This window comes from Dermacentor andersoni, chromosome 10 (assembly GCF_023375885.2).
Source record: "Dermacentor andersoni chromosome 10, qqDerAnde1_hic_scaffold, whole genome shotgun sequence".
NCBI classification, from domain to species: domain Eukaryota; kingdom Metazoa; phylum Arthropoda; class Arachnida; order Ixodida; family Ixodidae; genus Dermacentor; species Dermacentor andersoni.
Genome location: NC_092823.1, coordinates 33,994,275 through 34,012,945, shown reverse-complemented (window position 1 = coordinate 34,012,945; position 18,671 = coordinate 33,994,275). Strand labels below are relative to the sequence as shown.

The window sequence follows — 18,671 nt, the reverse complement described above, 5'->3', positions numbered from 1 at the left end:
ACGAATTTTTAAACACTACAAACATGCGGATACACTCATCTTTCTTTTTTTCTAGAAACTTTAATCAGAAAAGAAAGGAAAAAATGAAAAAGACAGCGATGGGCCGTGTATCTCCAGCCTCACCGATACATTTTTTCCCCCCCAAGACCCGGCCTGTCGCGGCTTACGGCCCCCCCTTCGGTCGCTGCATGTTGCACTACGGCAGCGCGACTGTGGTGGACTCCGTCTTGGAGCTGGTGACGCTGCTCCTGCGGCTCACAGACTCGGGCAGTTCGACTTTCTCCATGGAGGTGAGGATGTCGCTCAGGGTCACCTTGAGCGCGCCCGACGTGTCCACGGCCCGGTCGTACACGTGCTCGCACACGGCGCGTGCGTTGCGCTGTGCGTCCGCCGCCAGCATGGCGAGGAAGGTGCTCGTGAAACCTTCGGTGCGCTTCGCCAGCAGTCTGCGCCGAATGGAGGGGAATGTATGTGCATAGCGGAACATCATTACGCGTTGAAGTTTGCCGTTCGTATGTCGTTCTTTTTTTTGTGGTGTGCGAAAACTGTACTTATACTGACTGATTAGATGGTTTTAGTGTGTCCGGATACTTCATGCCATTTGCGGCTTACAGGATTAGCGGAGCCATAAGTATGAGTGGCCGGGTTGGTGCCGCAACCTGATGGCGCAGAGCTAAACCAGACAGACACGCAGCTAATATTGCTGTAAGGGGATCCTACCTTGCTGCTTGTGTAAATTATGAGCAGTGGCGTAATGTTGGACACGTTGCGAGTTTTTAAAGTATTTTTTTTTTCGTGAAGAGCACTCACGGAACACGAAAACATGTCTGTAAGCCATTGCAGTTAGACGAGTAGTCACAATAAGTCGCTACCGGCTTACTGTGCAAACCACATTTGCATAAGGCAAATGTGATCGCGTATACCGAAATGCCAGAGAAGATAAAACTAACATTGGGCTTGTCTCACAGGCTTTAGTAATATGCAAATGAGGTTTTAGTAGGTTAACAAGCTGACGCTCCGCCGAAGCAGAGGCCCAGCCAGCACGCAAGGCCTCGGCTGAGCGTCAATCTTTGAGCAAATGCGACGCTAGTAAATATAGTGTGTCAATTGAGAGCCTGGCGATTGAGAGATTATGGGACATTGATCAATGTGATCAGTATAGGGTACAGTATAGTATGGTGTAGTTAGTATAGAATGCGCTAGAAGCTAGTATCGCCCTATATGGCTGCCATATACTGCAACACCAACACAGAAGTCACCGAGTACCGCGGAAGTGTCAAACATTTCCAGATAAAAAGAAAATCAAAGAGCATAATCTGCTCACAGGCAGATCAATGGAACAAAAATGAATTGTGGGGCCATACTGTGCGTAAATGAAGTGGATTTCATGAAAGAATTTGTTGGCACATTGAAAGTTATCGCATCTTCAGATATCGAAGGGGCATAGCTATATACTTTGAAGACAGACTGGATTCACTTGCGCTGTTGCGACATTTCCCTAAACTTACTAAGATAAAGCTAGTCTAATTGAGTACGATAAGAAGGTAAGGAGCTATTATCGCACTATTTCCCATGAGCGCCTCATCCACAACGCGCTGACGAAAGAAACGAAATGCTTTGTATCTTTACTACACCCTTAAGAGACATTTCAACCTCTTGCTAAAAGAGATTTTTTGTTTTGCACTAGCTGATTCTAATGACATTAATCAATATTGCAGCAAGACGACAAGCTGGAATTGTTGGTATGGGTACATGCTCAAAAACAAGTGGACGAAGAAAATAAGCAGTGTTGTTTATATACTTATTTTGCTTGGCTTCCTGTTTCTGACGCTGTTTTCTCTTTAAAACGTTGTTCTCCAATGCTGCTTTAGGGATAGTTGAGCCCCGAGGAAAATATTACATAATATGTAATATCAAAGATAAGTGAAACTTATTCTCTGTGATAAAGAATCCTTTTTTCAGTAATACCAATTAGTGATATGTTTGAGCGCTCATACGAATAGCCAAAGAGACGATGAAAAGAGAAAAATTTTGTTCCGAAGAAAACCCTTATCAAAAAAACGCATGCATTATCCACAAATTTCATGCATCTATAATAACCGATTTTAACACCATGGAGCAAAATGTAAGCTTAGAGAAAACATATTGAAGCGCTCCAGAATATATGTGTCCGTCTATACGTTCATTGACGGCAAGCACCAAATGCTTTGAGCAGAATCTTCGTTTGAGCTAGTTGGTCGGTAATATTTAAAGAAATTTACGCCGCAAAATAGGCGCGGACAGCATGGGCGCCAACTTGTAACAGATTTTAGTCACACTAAGAAATTGCTTTTTAGCACCAACAAATCACGTGATCGCAGTTAACATGCTGCAACAATACATCCTGTCATGCTGTTCTATGTCATCATCTAATTAGCACCGTAATTTTCTCTCAGTACGACCCAACGCTTGCTGCGCGAGCACTTTTGCAAGCAGCCGCCTTAAATATTTGACCACAGCTGCACTGAATGAAATCAGCGACCAAAATGTGCCCAGGAGCAAAGCCCAGAAGCAGGTCCAGTAATTTTGGACGTTGCTCCTTCGAAAATCCGTTGAATTTAACCGCAACGCTCCAGCATAACTGGAAAATTAAACAAAATATTTCGAAAGATTGCAGGAGTATCAACAAATTTTTGTGGCAACGTCATCTAATAACATTACGCCTTTCAATAATAACGTGTCTAATAACAACGCTTTCTAATAACATACGCATTTAGAGAACTTACCCGAACTTCACTTTTGGTTAGCACTGCAATAAAAATAATACCACACGCAGCAAATGCACTGCAAACAAGAACACTGCCCTGCAATGGCACTGGAATTAAGCAGCAGCAAGTACCGATTGAGTGCCGTAAATGCGCACGTCGTCAGATGGATGTACCCTCTGGACGTTGCCAACGAAAAGTTGTTGAAACTGTAGGTTGACCTATCGGATTTCTGAAAGCGCTGCGCACTGAGTTACACCGGCGTGTTGCGGCAAGGTTCATCAACGGACTGCCGCAGGGGCAATCTCCCGGGCACGCAGCGGACCTGTAGTCCTCGTCGGTGAGCGCGGGGCTGCGCACGAGTTGCTTGAGCAGGCACAGCCGGTCGGCCTCCTGGGGCAACGGCGCGAACAGGATGCGCTCGAACTGCGAGCGTACGTCGTCGTCCAGCAGCCACGGGTTGTTGATCACGCCCAGCACGAGCACGGGGCCCGCCTTGGACGGCAGCCGGGACACGCGCTCCAGCCAGGCGCACTTCAGGGCCCGCAGGCGCTCCTGCGAGCGGGCGCGGAGTCGCGAATGCGGAAGGAGTCGCAGCTGACGACAGAGCTGCGCCGGAGCTGCGCAGCACGTCGCCCGTGAAACCCGCCGCGGCAGCCAAGTGCGTGGCTACGGTGCTGCGCCGCCGGTCACGTGATAGATCTCGCCCGGGGCGGCCGGATTTCGATGGGGGGCGAAGTGCGAGAACGCTCGTGCACTTCTATTTAGGTGGGCGTTAAAGACAAGAGAGGTGGACAAAATCTATCCGGGGTCCCTCCCTTAGAAATATTGGTGCTAATGAAGAAGCCAAGAACGTCAGCATAGCATTACAAGAAAATGAAACAGTAAGGAAGAAATAAGACAGCACAAACAAGGAACTTGACTTAAAACGAAGCTTCGCGTGGTTATCAGGCTGTCGCTATCAGGCTGTGGTTATCAGGCTTCACAAACGCAAGCCAGATAAGCACAAATAAAAAAGCGTTTTATTTTTTACTTAAAATTCGACAATTAAAAATTATTTTAATCACAATATATCTGTAAATATAAACATCTACGCGATGGCTGGTGTGCATTTCCATGGGTTAAAAGAACCAGGTGCATGCTGATCGTCGCTGCAGTTTGACCGCCGCTTGCAATCGAATGCTCCAATGTAACCACTGCATGGCCGCATGTGGCAGATTTGACCGAAGGGCCAGTTGGCACGTACCCAGGGCCGCAGCGTTTGCGGGCTCTGACCTTGTGTACTTTCTTTCTTTTCGGGTTACAGCCTTTTGTCACGTCTTTGTGTTTGCAGGGCCAGTGCTTGGACGTGTCAGAAGATGTTCACGACACCGCTCTCCGCAGGACCGCTCCCTAGAGCGGAACTCATATCTAGGTAGCGGATGGAATCGTACGAGATATTGTCGCGATTGACGGCGTGTGCATCGAAGCTCGCGGATGAGAATTTTTTCGGAACCTAGAGCCACCGACGCACTTTTTGCGAGCACCGGCGAATGGCGCGTTCAACTGGGCTTCTACTGTTTCAGGGCCCGAGTTTCTCGTCTGCGACCATAGAGGGCACCACCTCAGCACAGTCGTTTGAATTCACTGCAGGTGAGACGCGCGAGATGGTCGTCCGCACATAGCGCCGCCTAGGGTGCTGGAGAGCAGCCACACTCAATCGACGTCCCCCCCAAATATGCACGGCAGTGCTCCTCAGTCACCAATTTTTGCTAAATATCACCTTTTTATTTATTTAATTACTTATTGACTTGTTCATTACATGCATCGTGCAAGCCATGTAGCCGAAGCAGGAGGGGCGCTTACAAATATTGCGGCTAATAAAGAAGCCAAGAACGTAACCGTAGCATTACAAGATAATGAAATAGTAAGGGAGAGATAAAACAGCAGAAACGATGAACTTGACTTATCACGAAGCTTCGAAACGGAAGCTTCAAGTTAGTCAAGAAAACTTGTGATTTCAAAGGTTTTCCTATTCATTCATCCATGGTCCTTGCGAGGTTCGAAAACCTGAATTTCTCAGTTCTGGAACATTTATCAGTTAGAGGATAATAGGAAAGGTAGCCTGCAAATAGTAAAACGCACTTAATATTCAAGAGCTTTATGAAAATGTTATGAAAATGTTATGAAAATCGGCCTCAGCTTTGCAACTTCCCATAGTAATAGCACCTCGAATTCGCCCAGTAATGTTCCTAAAATTTGTGACTGCGCGTTGTTCGTGAGTAATTGTCGATTTTAACGGCAACCATGGGGAGGGAACCATTCCAAGAAAATGATTGCACCTACAGTAGCATAGCAACTGTTGCGTCGAGAATGAAAGGGTTAAGAAACATTGCGCTCAGTATATTGCTCCTAATAATCTTGTCGTTCACAGTTTGTTCGCCACAGAGCTGCTCGTGTGGTATTAAGTGATCGCGGACGGCAGTTCACCGCTGACGTCGTGGAACAGTTGCTACAACTTTATGGAACTCAATATCGTCATTCCATGCCTTACCATCTGCAAACCAATGGTCTAACCGAGCGCACCAATCGTACCTTCGTCAACATGCTTTCAGTGTGTGTCTCAGCGGATCATAAGAACTGGCATGCCCTATTACCGTTCATCACGTATGCCTTCAACACAGCCAAAGATGAGGTCACAGGATACACACCTTTCTTTCTCCTCTGCGCTCGCTATCCTCAAAGTTTTCTCGACACCAGACTTCCTTTTTCACCTAACGACGATGCTTCTCTCGCGCAGATATTGGGTCGTGCCAAAGAAGCACGTCGACTTGTACGGGTCAGAACCCTATCGTCGCATGTCCATGCCAAGGCTCGCTACGAGGCACATAATTTGCCCGCCAGATTCGCAAGCGGTAACTTTTTGTCGCTGTGGACACCGGTTTGGAAAAGGGTACTTTGCCAAAAGCTTCTTTCCAAGTATTAGGGTACCGTTCGTCATTCTCAACTGCTTGAGTGAAGTGACGTATGTCATGCTATGACCTATGACCTATGCTAAAGTGACGGCTGATAACCGCCGGTCACGCAAGACGCCAGTTGTGCACGTCGCACGATCGAAACCGTGCTATCAACGCGCACTATGACTCGGTCGGGGAGCTTCGTCTGCCCCGGAGCAAATGTAACGCCACACTAGATGACCGAGGAAGAGGAAGAAGCGGGCCGAGGTTTTTCGGGTGATCAGCTGCTTGTAACTGTCCCATATTTGGTTTACCTTTTTCACTTTAAATAAATCCAATCTACATCGGAAACAATATGATACCAGAGCTTCGCTCACCAACCAAGTTTACAGCGTGGATTGGATCCACTTCAGATAGAATGTGAGTTATACTGATTCTCTAATTATTCAACTGCACTTAGTTTTTGCTATCCCTTATACGCAAATATTACGCGATCTAAGAGTACTGGCGGTGATATCGCGCAGCGGCGTAACTATACCTGGTCTCTTGGCGACTTTGGGAGGCTGCACAACGCGTCGAGGTCGTCGAAGCAGAGCACGCACGGTGACCGGCGTAGAGCGTCGTCGAAGAGCGAGTGAACTAGCACGACGTCCCCCCTGAGGCGACACCTGCGACGATATTCACTCCGTCATGAATAGTGCTCACCCATGTCCGTGAAAATAGGAGTGGTACATCATCAATGTACGCTGCCAGGACTCAAGTGGCGTCGCAACTTCCGGAAAGTACAAAGCTGAAAACGTTAAGGAGCTCACAATGCGCGGTGTACCAAATAATACAAAGGCTGAGTTTGTCCGACCACATCGCAGAATTTGCTATTTACCGTAGAGGTGTACGGCACCAACAACGCCGGTAGCGACAACTTGTGGCGGATCATCTAACCACCACGACTTAGACGCGTTTTCTTGGTACATGATTGTTCTTGCTGAAAAAGAAAATTAATGGCAAAGTATTCATGATACGTCGTTACCAAACATTTACACCAACTGCGAAGTAAAATAAACATGGTTACTTCAATAATGCATTTGCGCTTGTCTGGGTAAGCTCTGCGCCACAAAGCGGCGCCATTAGCCCGTTCACTAACCTTTATATCTCCGGTAACCCGGTCATCCACAGGCAATAAACCCGCCGTCGTAGCGAAGTGGCATGGTCTTGCGCTGGTAAGCACAACATCTGAGGAACGAATCCCGACCTCGGCAGTCGCATTTTGATGGGGGCTAGATGCGCTGGTCAAAATTATTCCGACATGTACCAATACGGCATGCCTCATAATCATGTCGTGGTTTTGGTACGTCAAATACCAGAATTTAATTTTGAATCAGCACTTAATTTGCCGACAAACAAAAACGCTCTATTAAAAGACGGAACCTGGCGAGAAAGGAAGACGGCAGCAAACGCCGGTATGCTGTTCCCCTTGACACTATAATACCCACGCCAAGCGGCAAACTTTTGGATCCTTAGGTGAGTGCACTTCCACGCACTGAGTGTCTCCTCGGTGGCATGGTGCTGCCCTGGAACGCGATCACTTAGAGATTATGGCAAGGTCAATTAGGCAGGCTTCCTACTCAGTACGATAGGCACTCGCCTGTTCAGCAGCACAGGTGTTGACACGTAGTAGACGGTGGCATTGGTGTTACGTGCCACGATGGCACTGGCCAAGCACGTCTTTCCCGTCACCGAAGGACCGTACAGAAGCACCTTTCGCACGGGGCGCCGGTCGGGTGAGCGGGAACGACGCCGGGAGTGGGAGGACGCCAGCCCTGCCAATCGTAGCACCTGGGCCACGCAGTGTGTGTGGCATTACTTCAGAAATGAACAGCGTTACTCGAAATATTACGCATCATCTAATACTGGGCCCTTGCAGTATATCTAGCAGTGGCAGATTGAAAGAAGAGCTATATTACACAGTTAAGAAATTAACGAGAAGAAAGGGGGTTAACATAGGGGCTCGATTTTTATTAGTCATATCATAAGAAGCCAGCACTGACACCAAGGACAACACAGGGAAAATTACTTGTACCTAATAAATGGAACAAAGAAACGATAAATTATTGGAAGTTAAAGTGGATTAAATGCGAAGGTTGTGGGTTCGGTTCCCACCTGCGGCAAGTTGTTTTTTCATCCACTTTAACTTCCATAAATTTGTCGTTTCTTTGTTTCATTTATTAAGTACCAGTAATTTCCCCTGTGTTGTCGTTGGTGTCAGTGTTTGTTGGCTTCTTATGATATGACTAATAAAAATCGGGCCCCCCAGTTAACCCCCTTTCTTCTCGTTTATTACATAACGAGGGTCTCGCATCCGGCAACATTGATGCCTTTAGGTAGCGTATGTGGGTTTATTGACCAGTTGCCTTCACCCGAAAAGATCACGTTCTCATGACGCCTGCGGCAAAAAGGACGTTCCACGTCCGCCGCCAAGGTCTGTGAATGTTCGCGCTGGCTAACTCTCCCAGGGTTCTACTAGGGCACATAAATACCCAAGAAAGTGGATGGGAAAACGACGCCGCGGTAGCTCAATTGGTAGAGCATCGCACGCGAAGTGCGAAGGTTGTGGGTTCGGATCCCACCTGTGGCAATTTGCTTTTTCATCTACTTTAATTTCCATTAATTTATTTCATTATTATTTATTTTTTAATTTCATTTATTAAGCACAAGTAATTTCCCTGATGTTGTCCTTCGTGTCAGTGTTTGTTGGCTTCTTAAGATACGACTAATAAAAAGCGGGCCCCTAGGCTAACCCCCTTTCTTCTAGTTAAGAAATTAGTAATTCATAAGAACTTACTCCTGCGTAAAAGCTCTGCAACTGGCGAAAAGCGACGCTTAAATTCAATTTGATGCCTTTTAGTGCGACCCCGTTAATGTGAGCAAGTTGAAGTTAATGCAAATATTAACATTTTATGTGGGTTATAATGTGAAATAGCTCAAAAGAGAAGAGCAAAGACTACCAAAAGATGTCTTGAATATCAAAATCATTTATGTCCACTTATCAGAGCATCGAGGAAACGAGAACAAGGTGGAGACGTGACTGTGTGTAACCTCAGCTAAACATTATTATTCCGCGCGAGCATATTCTGGAAGCTAAGGAGAGCCGGTACTGCGTACGTCTTCTATCGTTAACAGCTGAGCTGGTGGCTCCTTAGAGAGAAACACATTTGGCAGACTCATGACTCTGCGAAGCACTCGTGATTTGAAGAGAATGGTAGTATGAATAATGTAACTGTTGTATAGTGAACGGTTATTTAGAGGGTATACGCTGTACGGTTTATATTTATAATCAGTAATACAGATTGTTTGTAATGGAAAAGTATAACATTGAAAGCAAACTAAAACGCAGTGAAAATTCCCAGTCGCCCATGCGGCACATACTTCTGGAATGCACAGTCACCGGGATCGGCCCAGGAAAACGGCGTGTTAGTCTCGACCAACAAGAACTAGAGAGATTCGCAGAAGAATGCTTCGCAGTAAAAGCAATTCTGCTGATTACGTTTAGACGAAAATAGCGATAACTGCGCCACAAAAAGTGCACTTCCTGGCGCTCTCAGGACGTGCCCTTTCGACCGACTGTTAGTGACACCGAGCGTGGACTAACCGTATTTTGTAATTTATCTAGTACTTATTCGTAAATAAGTCATTTGAGCGCTTCAGCAACGTTGAGCAGTTTTTCTGTTCAATATTTCACAGTGTTGCAAACAGTTACAGCTCTTAGTGCGATTAGCCCTGGCATGCTTGTATTGCGATTTTCTATGTTTGATTGGGTTTGTTTGTATGTTTCATGTGACCCTTTCTAGCTTCTTTCACGCCGACGTGAGTCACTGCGTAGCTCGTGGTCTGATTGGACGAGCATCTGACTGCTGTGCTAGGGCAACAGGTTCGACACCAACCATACGGCCAAATTGCGGCACGAAGCGCGTCACACTGGGTATGTGCCACACTTCCTATAACGTCTTCCACGCCCACTTGGGTCACTGTGTATATGACACACTTTAATGAACCCCTAACACGTCGACGGGGGTCACAGAAGAAGAAGTATTTTAATAACTGGAAAATGTAGAGAGTTAGGCTGGATAATGGAGCATCTGGCCTGCTACTCTACGTAAGGGAAGGGGAAGAAAAAGGTCACAATGGGGGATGATGGGGTCGCAGGATATACGGAATTCTCTATTGGACCTCTTTCATGCCAACCAGGGTCACTATGTATGCGCCAGTGGCTATGTGCCAATCTCCAATGACAAAAAAAATGTCCTTTAAGGCGTCTTGGTGCGGGTGGAATCGAACCCACGTCATATTTACTTGGGCAATATGATTTTCGGGCGCCGACGCTCGATGGCGCAGCTTGTTCGGGGGGCAGCGCGGAAAGGGAACCCGGTTGCAGTACAAGCCTCCTACTTTATGCATTTCGGTGGTGGAATTACAGTCCGTTGCTGCGTTGTTTCGATGCTAATCGTAATAAAGCCGACAGACATCTTGAGATGGTTTCTGGCGGAATTAAAAAAAAAAAATAGAAAACTCAATGAAAAACTATTGAAACTTCTCGATATACTGTCAAAGTTACCGTACTGTTGAAGAGGCTAGTTCAAGTTATTACGTAGCGCCTTGTCCGTCGTACATGTTTGTTCTTTTAGTCCGCGTCTTCGTAGCGCTCTTTTCATCAAGTATGCAAAACCAACTCGCCCACATCAAGCTTCTATTACGTAGAGGGTTGCGCTGAGCACCCCTTTAACCTTACCTTCACAAAATCAAGCAGAGTGACAAGAGATTTCGGAGAATATTCTGGATTTTCTTTTAAAATCTCTATCTGAAAATCACTAAACACAAATATTGGATGCAGTTCATGCAAACTCTACTCACGGAAGAGCATCCTCTGTAGGAATAGTGCAATTCTTGAGGTCGAAATTATCACATGCCTAATGATCAGCGTTGCTCTGACTGGCAAAAGCTTTAAAGCCGCTAGCAACTCTATTAACGAGGTTTGTTTAATGACTTCGTGCAATCCGACGTAAAACACACTTACTTGGGTTCAAATCAAGTATTTTTTGGGGTGTTGTTTTCGAAAATACAGAATTTTCCGAAATCGCCTGCGGAAGACACAGTAATTGTAGTTTGGCTCCATTGCTCACAGCAGCGGGCATTACTCGCACGGAAATGGAAATGCATTATCGATTAAAAACCAAAAGGAATAAATAATTAACATTCCAGTTAAACACATCGACTTCTATTATTAATTGCAATATGTGCCGTAAAGGAATTATTTAAAAGGTTTATTAGTTAAATATTGTAGAATAGATTGAATACGCATACAAAATTCACGTGCAAGTAATATCAGCTTCTTTGAGCAATCCACCTCAATGACTAGAAATGTTATCTGCCAGAGGCGATTTTTCAATATTTTGTATGGTCAAAAAAAAAAAGACACCCATCTGTGTATATGCTATTGCATACTGATTCCTTGTCAAAAGGACAATTGGAGTCATGGGTCGATTGCTTGCCTTGGGGACGAGCTCGACCAGGCCGGTGTCACTGCAGGGTCCGCAGGAGGATTTGCCGAGTATCAGCACGCCTTCCAAGTGACAGATCATCTCACTGCAGTCGCATGGGCACAGCGTAAAATAATATGTTATAAAATGTCGTATGCTCTTTAGATTCTGATGGCATTAGGTTCTACTGGCATAGTGCTAATAATTAAACTAAGTCATTCTAAGGAAATTAATTATTGATGCTAAGCTAAACGGGCTGCAGGGAAACGCTCGCGGTTGAGTAGTGAAAAGGGTCTCCGGGAGCACAGACTCGCACGACTTCGCAGGATGGCAACCGAAATTCCAGCGAAGCACGGATCAGATTGTTTTTATTTAGACGCAGTAACTTGGGAAGGTGAGATGTGTCACAGCTGCTATCTGTATCGTATTTCGTATTTGGTGTTTCGAAGGATAATATTTTGCAACAATTGGTATCCTTTTCTTTTCGCCTCTGTCATTGGCTTGAACGAAGACGAGTTTCCGCTTATAGCTGGTACTGGTCACCTGCGGCATGGTTGTTCAGTGAATTCGCGCGAAAGAAGAGCCCACGCAAAATATAAAAACGGCGCGAGGATTTTAGATCACGATTCTGTTCCACTTACTTTCTTCACTTCGTCCATTGGGCGGGAAGCACTGCGTATACGCTATGTCTGAGTTCCGTGTGTTGTGAAGGGTGAATAAGGAAGGAATAGAGTATCATTTTTTTTAATGTTACGTTATAACGGCCGTAGAGGAGCACTAAACAGAAACACGAGTCCCTTAAGATTGACAAGTTATTTTTTTCCACATCTCTATGATCGTTAATTTCGTGGCACTAATAGGTTCACTATTAAAATAAAAAATAATGGTTCAAATCTTCTTCTCAGGATCACTCCTAAGCTCTAGTACCGGCGCGTCGGTTTGATGCCACGGATTTCAAGTTATTTGCTTGTACTTGGTCTGTTGTACCTTTATGAATGTCCTCTAAGTTCAATCTATGACTATTCTAGAACATAATGCAGTCAACCTTTATAATAGAACATTCACTGGGCGCAAGCACAGGCCGTCAAAGTTGGTGCCGCCCCAGCATGCAGATGCGGGAGCCTCAAGCTGATGTCGCCAGCTGTCTTTCGTTCCTGCACCTTTTCTGGCTGACCAAGCGCTTTTCACCAAGCAAGAGTGGCGTTGTTTTTCTCGTGTAGCCTTTCTTCTGTGCCACGGCGTGGCAGGAGCGCTCTGAACCACATCGGGACATGGCGTGCATGACAGTGGCAGCAGCAGCAGCAGCAGCAGTGGCAAAGTCGAGGGAACCGGCAAAGGAGGCATCGCTTTAAGAAATTTGCATTTGTGACGCCACACGAACCTATCAGCGATGCTGTATCGACGTGAAGTTAAGAAATTTAAACTCTTCGGCCTTAATTTTACTGTTGTAATTAACCTATCATGACCCAGGTTCTAGAGGGAAAACACAGGTTTGACAGTTCAGTACGTGTTAATTAGCACAAGTATGTAACAACACGCCAAATTTGCCACATTTGACAGATTACTTTATCAGTCTAAAACTGACCTTGTGCTTCTATTGTATAGTGCGTCTCTAAATGTGCAAACATTGAATGGATTACCGCGGGGCATAGTGTCACGCCTTGCTAGAATATTGACAACTTAAGGTTTTATTATTATTATTATTATTATTATTATTATTATTATTATTATTATTATTATTATTATTATTATTATTATTTTATATTAAGAAGTCGCAGTATCGCCCTAAAGGCGAAGCACCAATTGCGATAGGTAACTAGGAGACACTCATATGAATTAAGGACAGTACTGTTATCGGCCGTATCAACTTGTAAAGCATTCGCTTGCCAACTAAATTAACACACATGGTGTCAGTGCGCACATCAAACTTGAAACACATCGCACTAGATGACCGCGGATACTATCTGTCAAAACGCTGGTGGTAGCAACGGCGGCAGCAGCAGCGAGTGAACGGACCTTCGTGCTGTCTATGGCTTCAACTCAAACTGAGTGCCGAAAACACACATCACGCATAAAGCTACGGCCACGCGACCACGCGCAGCCGCCACATACGCAGTTGCAGCCAGAATAAAACGCCGCCCTCCTCTCCTCCCCCTCCCCCCGATGCCTCGCAACGTTGGGTGCCTCACGCGCGACGTCATACGGCGCGCTTCTCTCCCCTTTACTTCCTTGCGCACAAACGAGATTGAGCAACACCACCTAGATAGTACAAAGCCTTTTCACTCCGATCCTTGACGTCCCGCTAGGGGCCGGACTGACATAGTATCTAATGGGATGCTCCCGAGTAGGCAAAAGTGATTTTGACGTCACCGCTTTCGTCACGCCAGCCTTGGCAATGAAAATTCGGGGTCAGTAACATGACGTAGTGAATAGGCCTTGTGTTATCTAGGTGTCTGGCTATATAGCCGCGAGCGTCGTCTCCCCTCTCACGCTTTCGCTCGCACGTATAGCCCTGGGCGCGCGGCGACGGTATTATCGGCCTTGCACTTTAAACGGAACATGACGGCGACGGCAGAAAAGCACGCGGTGTGTCCATATAATGTTATCGCAATAAAAACGGCCTAAGGCCACTGGAGTAACAAGATCACTATCCATCAATAAAAACTGTTTCGTCCCTTGATAGCCGCACCGAGTCGGGTGGCCTATAAAATTACTTGTAACCTGTGGCAAAGCATATAACAGTGATCGCTGCATGATTGTTCTTTGTGAGAACACGCTAATACTTTAAAAAATGCACGACGTTCTCGCCTAGACCGGCGACGCTAAACCAGTGGCTATGGCGTTGCGTTGCTGAGCTCAAGGTCGTGGGTTCAATCCCGGCAGCAGCGGCCGCATTCCGATGGCGGCGGAGTGCAACAACGCTTGTGCACCGTACATTGACTGCACGTTAAGGAACGCGAGGTGGTCAAAATAAATCCAGAACGGCCTAACACCGCGTGTTTCATAACCAGAACATGGTTTTCTCAGGTAAGGCTAAATAATTTATTTTTTGCTAGCTTTGTTCTCAAATATCAAGTCATTGTCCCCAGTGTGCTTGCGTGTCATCATTAACAGCACCTCCATAGTCATAAGGAATCGCCTTCAGTATAAGTGCGATATAGTTGAAGCTTCTCAGATTGTCAAACACGATGGCATGCGCATCAGACAGGCGTCGTTACTGCTATCAAGAGATGAGATAGCCGTTATTGATTGGTAATGATCTTCTTGTTTTTGTGAGTCTAACGAATACAGTTTACTTATTTTTTCATATATTTGTTTGTAAGCCACTTAAGGTACATAGATATACATTGCAGAGGGCATGGGCGTATTGAAACATTGAAAATATTGAAAATTGCATTTCAATACAGAAGTATTGAAATGCAGTATTAGAGCATGACTGCACAGTAAAAGAACAAAAAAATCTGCGTACCGAAAGAAAATTGATATTTGCAAACAGCGCGAAAAAATTGCGTGACACAGAGCAATTGAATAAACAGAAATATTTCCCAAATAACATGCAGGGTTCTGGACTGACGAATTCCAGCGCAGTTTGTTTGATGCTATATTACTGCACGGTATTTAATGCGTCGTTACATAGAATGGGGCCACTGATGCTAATTAGGGACGCAGGCAGGTGATTCCAATTGATCGTTGTCCCAGGAAGGCGTGATTGTGAGCACATGACGAGGTACATCGCATCCCTGTGATTTGTAACAAGGCTATCACACTCGCCCTTTAGCTGATGTTTTCCTCCAATAACCCTTCAATCTCGGGACAGTGGTCGTCCCCTGTTCGTTGCTTAGAACTCACTAGTCGGGACCAGTAACGAGACCGGCCTCCTCATCATCGTCGTCGGATCCCGAATCGGACTCTTCCGGTCTCCGCACAGCAGCGTCCTCTGTGTCTGCTTCAGCAGCGGCACGGCGCCGAGGCGTCGCGTAGTCCTTGAGCGCCCGCAGGCGACCCATGCAGCTGGTACAGCGAGCCCGCACCTGCGGAGAGGCCGGGAACTGCAGTTGCTCCGCTATGGCGATGTCTAAGGCATGGCGGTTGTGGCGTGTATCAGACTCCGCAATTACATCCGGCGCAGGCAGTTCGCAAAACCATAGCCTTAGAGATCTGTTTCTGTTACAGAGCGAACACCACCGCTGAAGCACCGCTGGAAATTGTACTTTGACCGTCATTTTCTCTTCTAATATTTTACCTTTTACCATTAAGTTTTAAAAAATACGGTTTGAAAGAACATTTCATTCGTTTAAATGGATCGATGGGTACTCTTTGATGATCGTTCCACTGGGTTCCAGCTGCAGAATCCCGGAGGCGCTTGCGCAGTTCACGCACAGCCGGAAACACAGGAGGAATAGGCGCGGTGCGCACGCAACGTAGCAGCCTACCCGGGCAAACTATTACCACTCAATAAAAAAAAAATCTTATACCTGTAGAACGTGCGATTACGTAGAAAATTATCGGCACAACGTTCACTACGTCCCGTAGAACGTTTGCACTGATGATGCAATGGTGAGAGACACCCCTATAACTTTTGTCACGAATAATGCCCTATATATCTAGTGAAGCGAAAGTAATCAGCAAGCAAGCGCACGGCAACAGAGATAACACAAGGGACCAGCTAATATCGTAGATTATCTTCAATGCCGCGCAATGCATATCGAACTGGGCGTGCATGAGAAATAGAGTGCATAGACGTTTACGTTTCATTTAGCTGCTGCTTTAATCAGCTTAAGGGTAAAGAAGTGCCGCAGTGGTGATGCATAATTAATTAAGAGTGCTCAGTGGAGCTCCCACTGCTCTTAAATTTTGGGCTGAGATGGTACGTAAACCTATTCACACAGTATAACGATTAATATGGATCAGGCGTTGAAATAGTCTTTCCTACCTTACGACTCCCTTGATGCTAACTGTTTTACTTTGTCAACGTAAGCTTTAGTTTACTACTATCTGTCACTTTACTGGACTCTCGGCCAAGTGGCCCAAGGTGTTGCGGAGGCGGGGTCGAACCCGGTGCCTTCAGCACTGCAGCGTGATGCTTTACCCATTAGACCACGAACTTCCCAGACACTCAAGTTGGCAAAAAATGGTTAATGGTGGACACAAATAGATAGATAGATAGATAGATAGATAGATAGATAGATAGATAGATAGATAGATAGATAGATAGATAGATAGATAGATAGATAGATAGACAGACAGACAGACAGACAGACAGACAGACAGACAGACAGACAGACAGACGGACAGACAGACAGACGGACAGACAGACAGACAGACAGACAGACAGACAGACAGACAGACAGACAGACAGACAGACAGACAGACAGACAGACAGACAGACAGACAGATCCTGAACAAGGCAGGAGTTTGCTTCGGCTGCGCGAGCAACGCTTCTGGTACCTCTCGAAGTGCGTCCATGTAGACTCCTCCGGCGAGGGCGTACAGGGTGACGGCCTTGCTGATGTTGCCCTCAAACACCTCGGCGCGCACTGCCTGCTGGACCTGGTCTTGGGCTTTCCGCATGAGGGACTCCAGCTCCGCCATATTCACGGCTTCTTCTGCGTCTTCTTTTGAAAACATGCGCGCGTCTCGCTGCATGGAAGCCGCTGGAGCGCGAGAATCATGGGCGCCGGGTCTTTGTCGTCGTCGTCACTACAGGCCTATAGAATTTAGCTGTGTTGCACGTAGCACATCAAGATTTTTTTTTAATCTGCGTTTTGCATTGATCTTTTGCCTTCTAACTTCTTCCCTATTCTTGTCCGTTTCTCCTAATTAGCCGAATCATTGCTCATGCCCCACTGCAGGTATGCGCCATAATCATTCAGGACAACAACAACATGGATGGATGGATGTATACAACTTTACTGAACGTACGTCAAAGTTTAATATAACCTGGACTTAGGTCTCCCCCGGAAAAACGTCAAGGCCCTGCCTCAATGCCGCTTCACGGGCTTGCTGGGCTGCCCACGTCTGGATGCCGAGGTCTAAGCTGCGCAGAGCGGCGGCCCAGCTCGACGACAGGGTCTCCGGAATTCGTGCCATCCTTCCTATAACTACATTGCACTCCCACAGCATGTGTTTGAGGGTTGCTGGTCCTTCCTAGCACAATTTGTATGTGGATTAAAAGAAATAAATACATGCACACAGCACTCTGTTGCTCCTCCTTGTGGTGGCGTCGTGGTGTTGCACTACCTTTAATTCCCGTTAAATATGGCGTTATAACAAGCCCGCATCGCAACACTCGTCAGCGTATTTGATGTCTAATACATGATGAAGGCCAGTACTGCGTGAGTCGAACCCTATATAAATCCACCCTTTTCCCAACTACAAACTCTTTGACAACTGGACGAGAGAGACGTACAAAAGCGCAAAACAAAACAGCAGTCTTGACTATTGACACTTTCGTTCATGGAAACAGAAGGCATGAGATACTTCAGTTTGGTGCGTTTCAGGTTTATCCGTTTCGCAGGTGAATTAACACAAAGTAGTCCGACTGAATTCTACGAAAAATAATCCACATATACTTCTACCACTCTCGCTATTGTTTTTATTTTCTTGGCAAGCATTCTGTTAATATGATACAGCACCGTTATTTTTAAGAATTACACAGGCTGTTCAACTCTAACAGAATACTAGGTATGTAGGATTACTCGCTGATCTACACCGCCATTTTAGCCTCTTCTAACTTTAAGCAAATAACTTCTTTTTTCATAACGAAGGTTACTACTAGGTTAGAATATAATTTTTCTTCAACTAAATAGCAAAACTGCCATCATGACTTAATGAATTGGCGCTTTAGCAATTCATCGTGGTTTCTTAGGGACCAAGCAGAACACAAAGCATAAAGGACGGACAATTATGAATTCTTTTCTCTTTGAGTAGTGTTTGCCGCCCTGAAAAAATAGGGCCAATTTATGCCAGCTTTCTGAAATTTTAGTTCGACTTTACTGAGCAGCCATTTTTCCAGGATGAAGAGAAAGCTTGTGCGAAGATCTCTGCGCAAGCCGCAAGTCAGCCAGGTGCGGCCGTGTTGGGGAGAAGGAACATGTCAGAACGTGGCCAAACGACCTCGGCGTCTTCGAAGGCCTTCTAGTCTTCGACGCGTGGCCTATCCATGCACCGTCGATAGCAGAACAGCACGGCAGCGCCAACGGCGAAGGCGCAGACGCGCACTGAGCGTCCATAAGTTTTGCTATAAATGGCCCATGAGGTGCATGCAGTATAAACGAATCAACATATAATCAATAGGACCAACTATCAGAATCGCTTGCGGAAAATTCATGGATAGAACGAACAAATGACCTTTATTTCCCCTTTCGCATTAGTACTTTCCCTGACCGGAAGAGATATCGTCAAATTCATGACATGAAGAAAAAAATAGCCCAGCTCATTCAAACCTTCGATGCATTTTC

At 45.9% G+C, this 18,671-nt stretch overlaps 1 protein-coding gene across 1 annotated transcript; it reads right to left on the bottom strand.

Moving 5' to 3' along the window:
- LOC126519077 (uncharacterized) lies at window positions 1-16,864 on the bottom strand. Its single transcript, XM_055065085.2, has 7 exons — window positions 16,660-16,864; window positions 15,061-15,242; window positions 11,173-11,317; window positions 7,323-7,513; window positions 6,219-6,348; window positions 3,070-3,299; window positions 1-446 (listed from the first exon to the last, which is right to left on the bottom strand). Exons 1-7 carry the CDS (start codon window positions 16,855-16,857, stop codon window positions 197-199), a joined length of 1,326 nt encoding a protein of 441 aa, XP_054921060.1. The 5' UTR covers window positions 16,858-16,864; the 3' UTR covers window positions 1-196.
- Window positions 16,865-18,671: the final 1,807 nt, after the last annotated feature.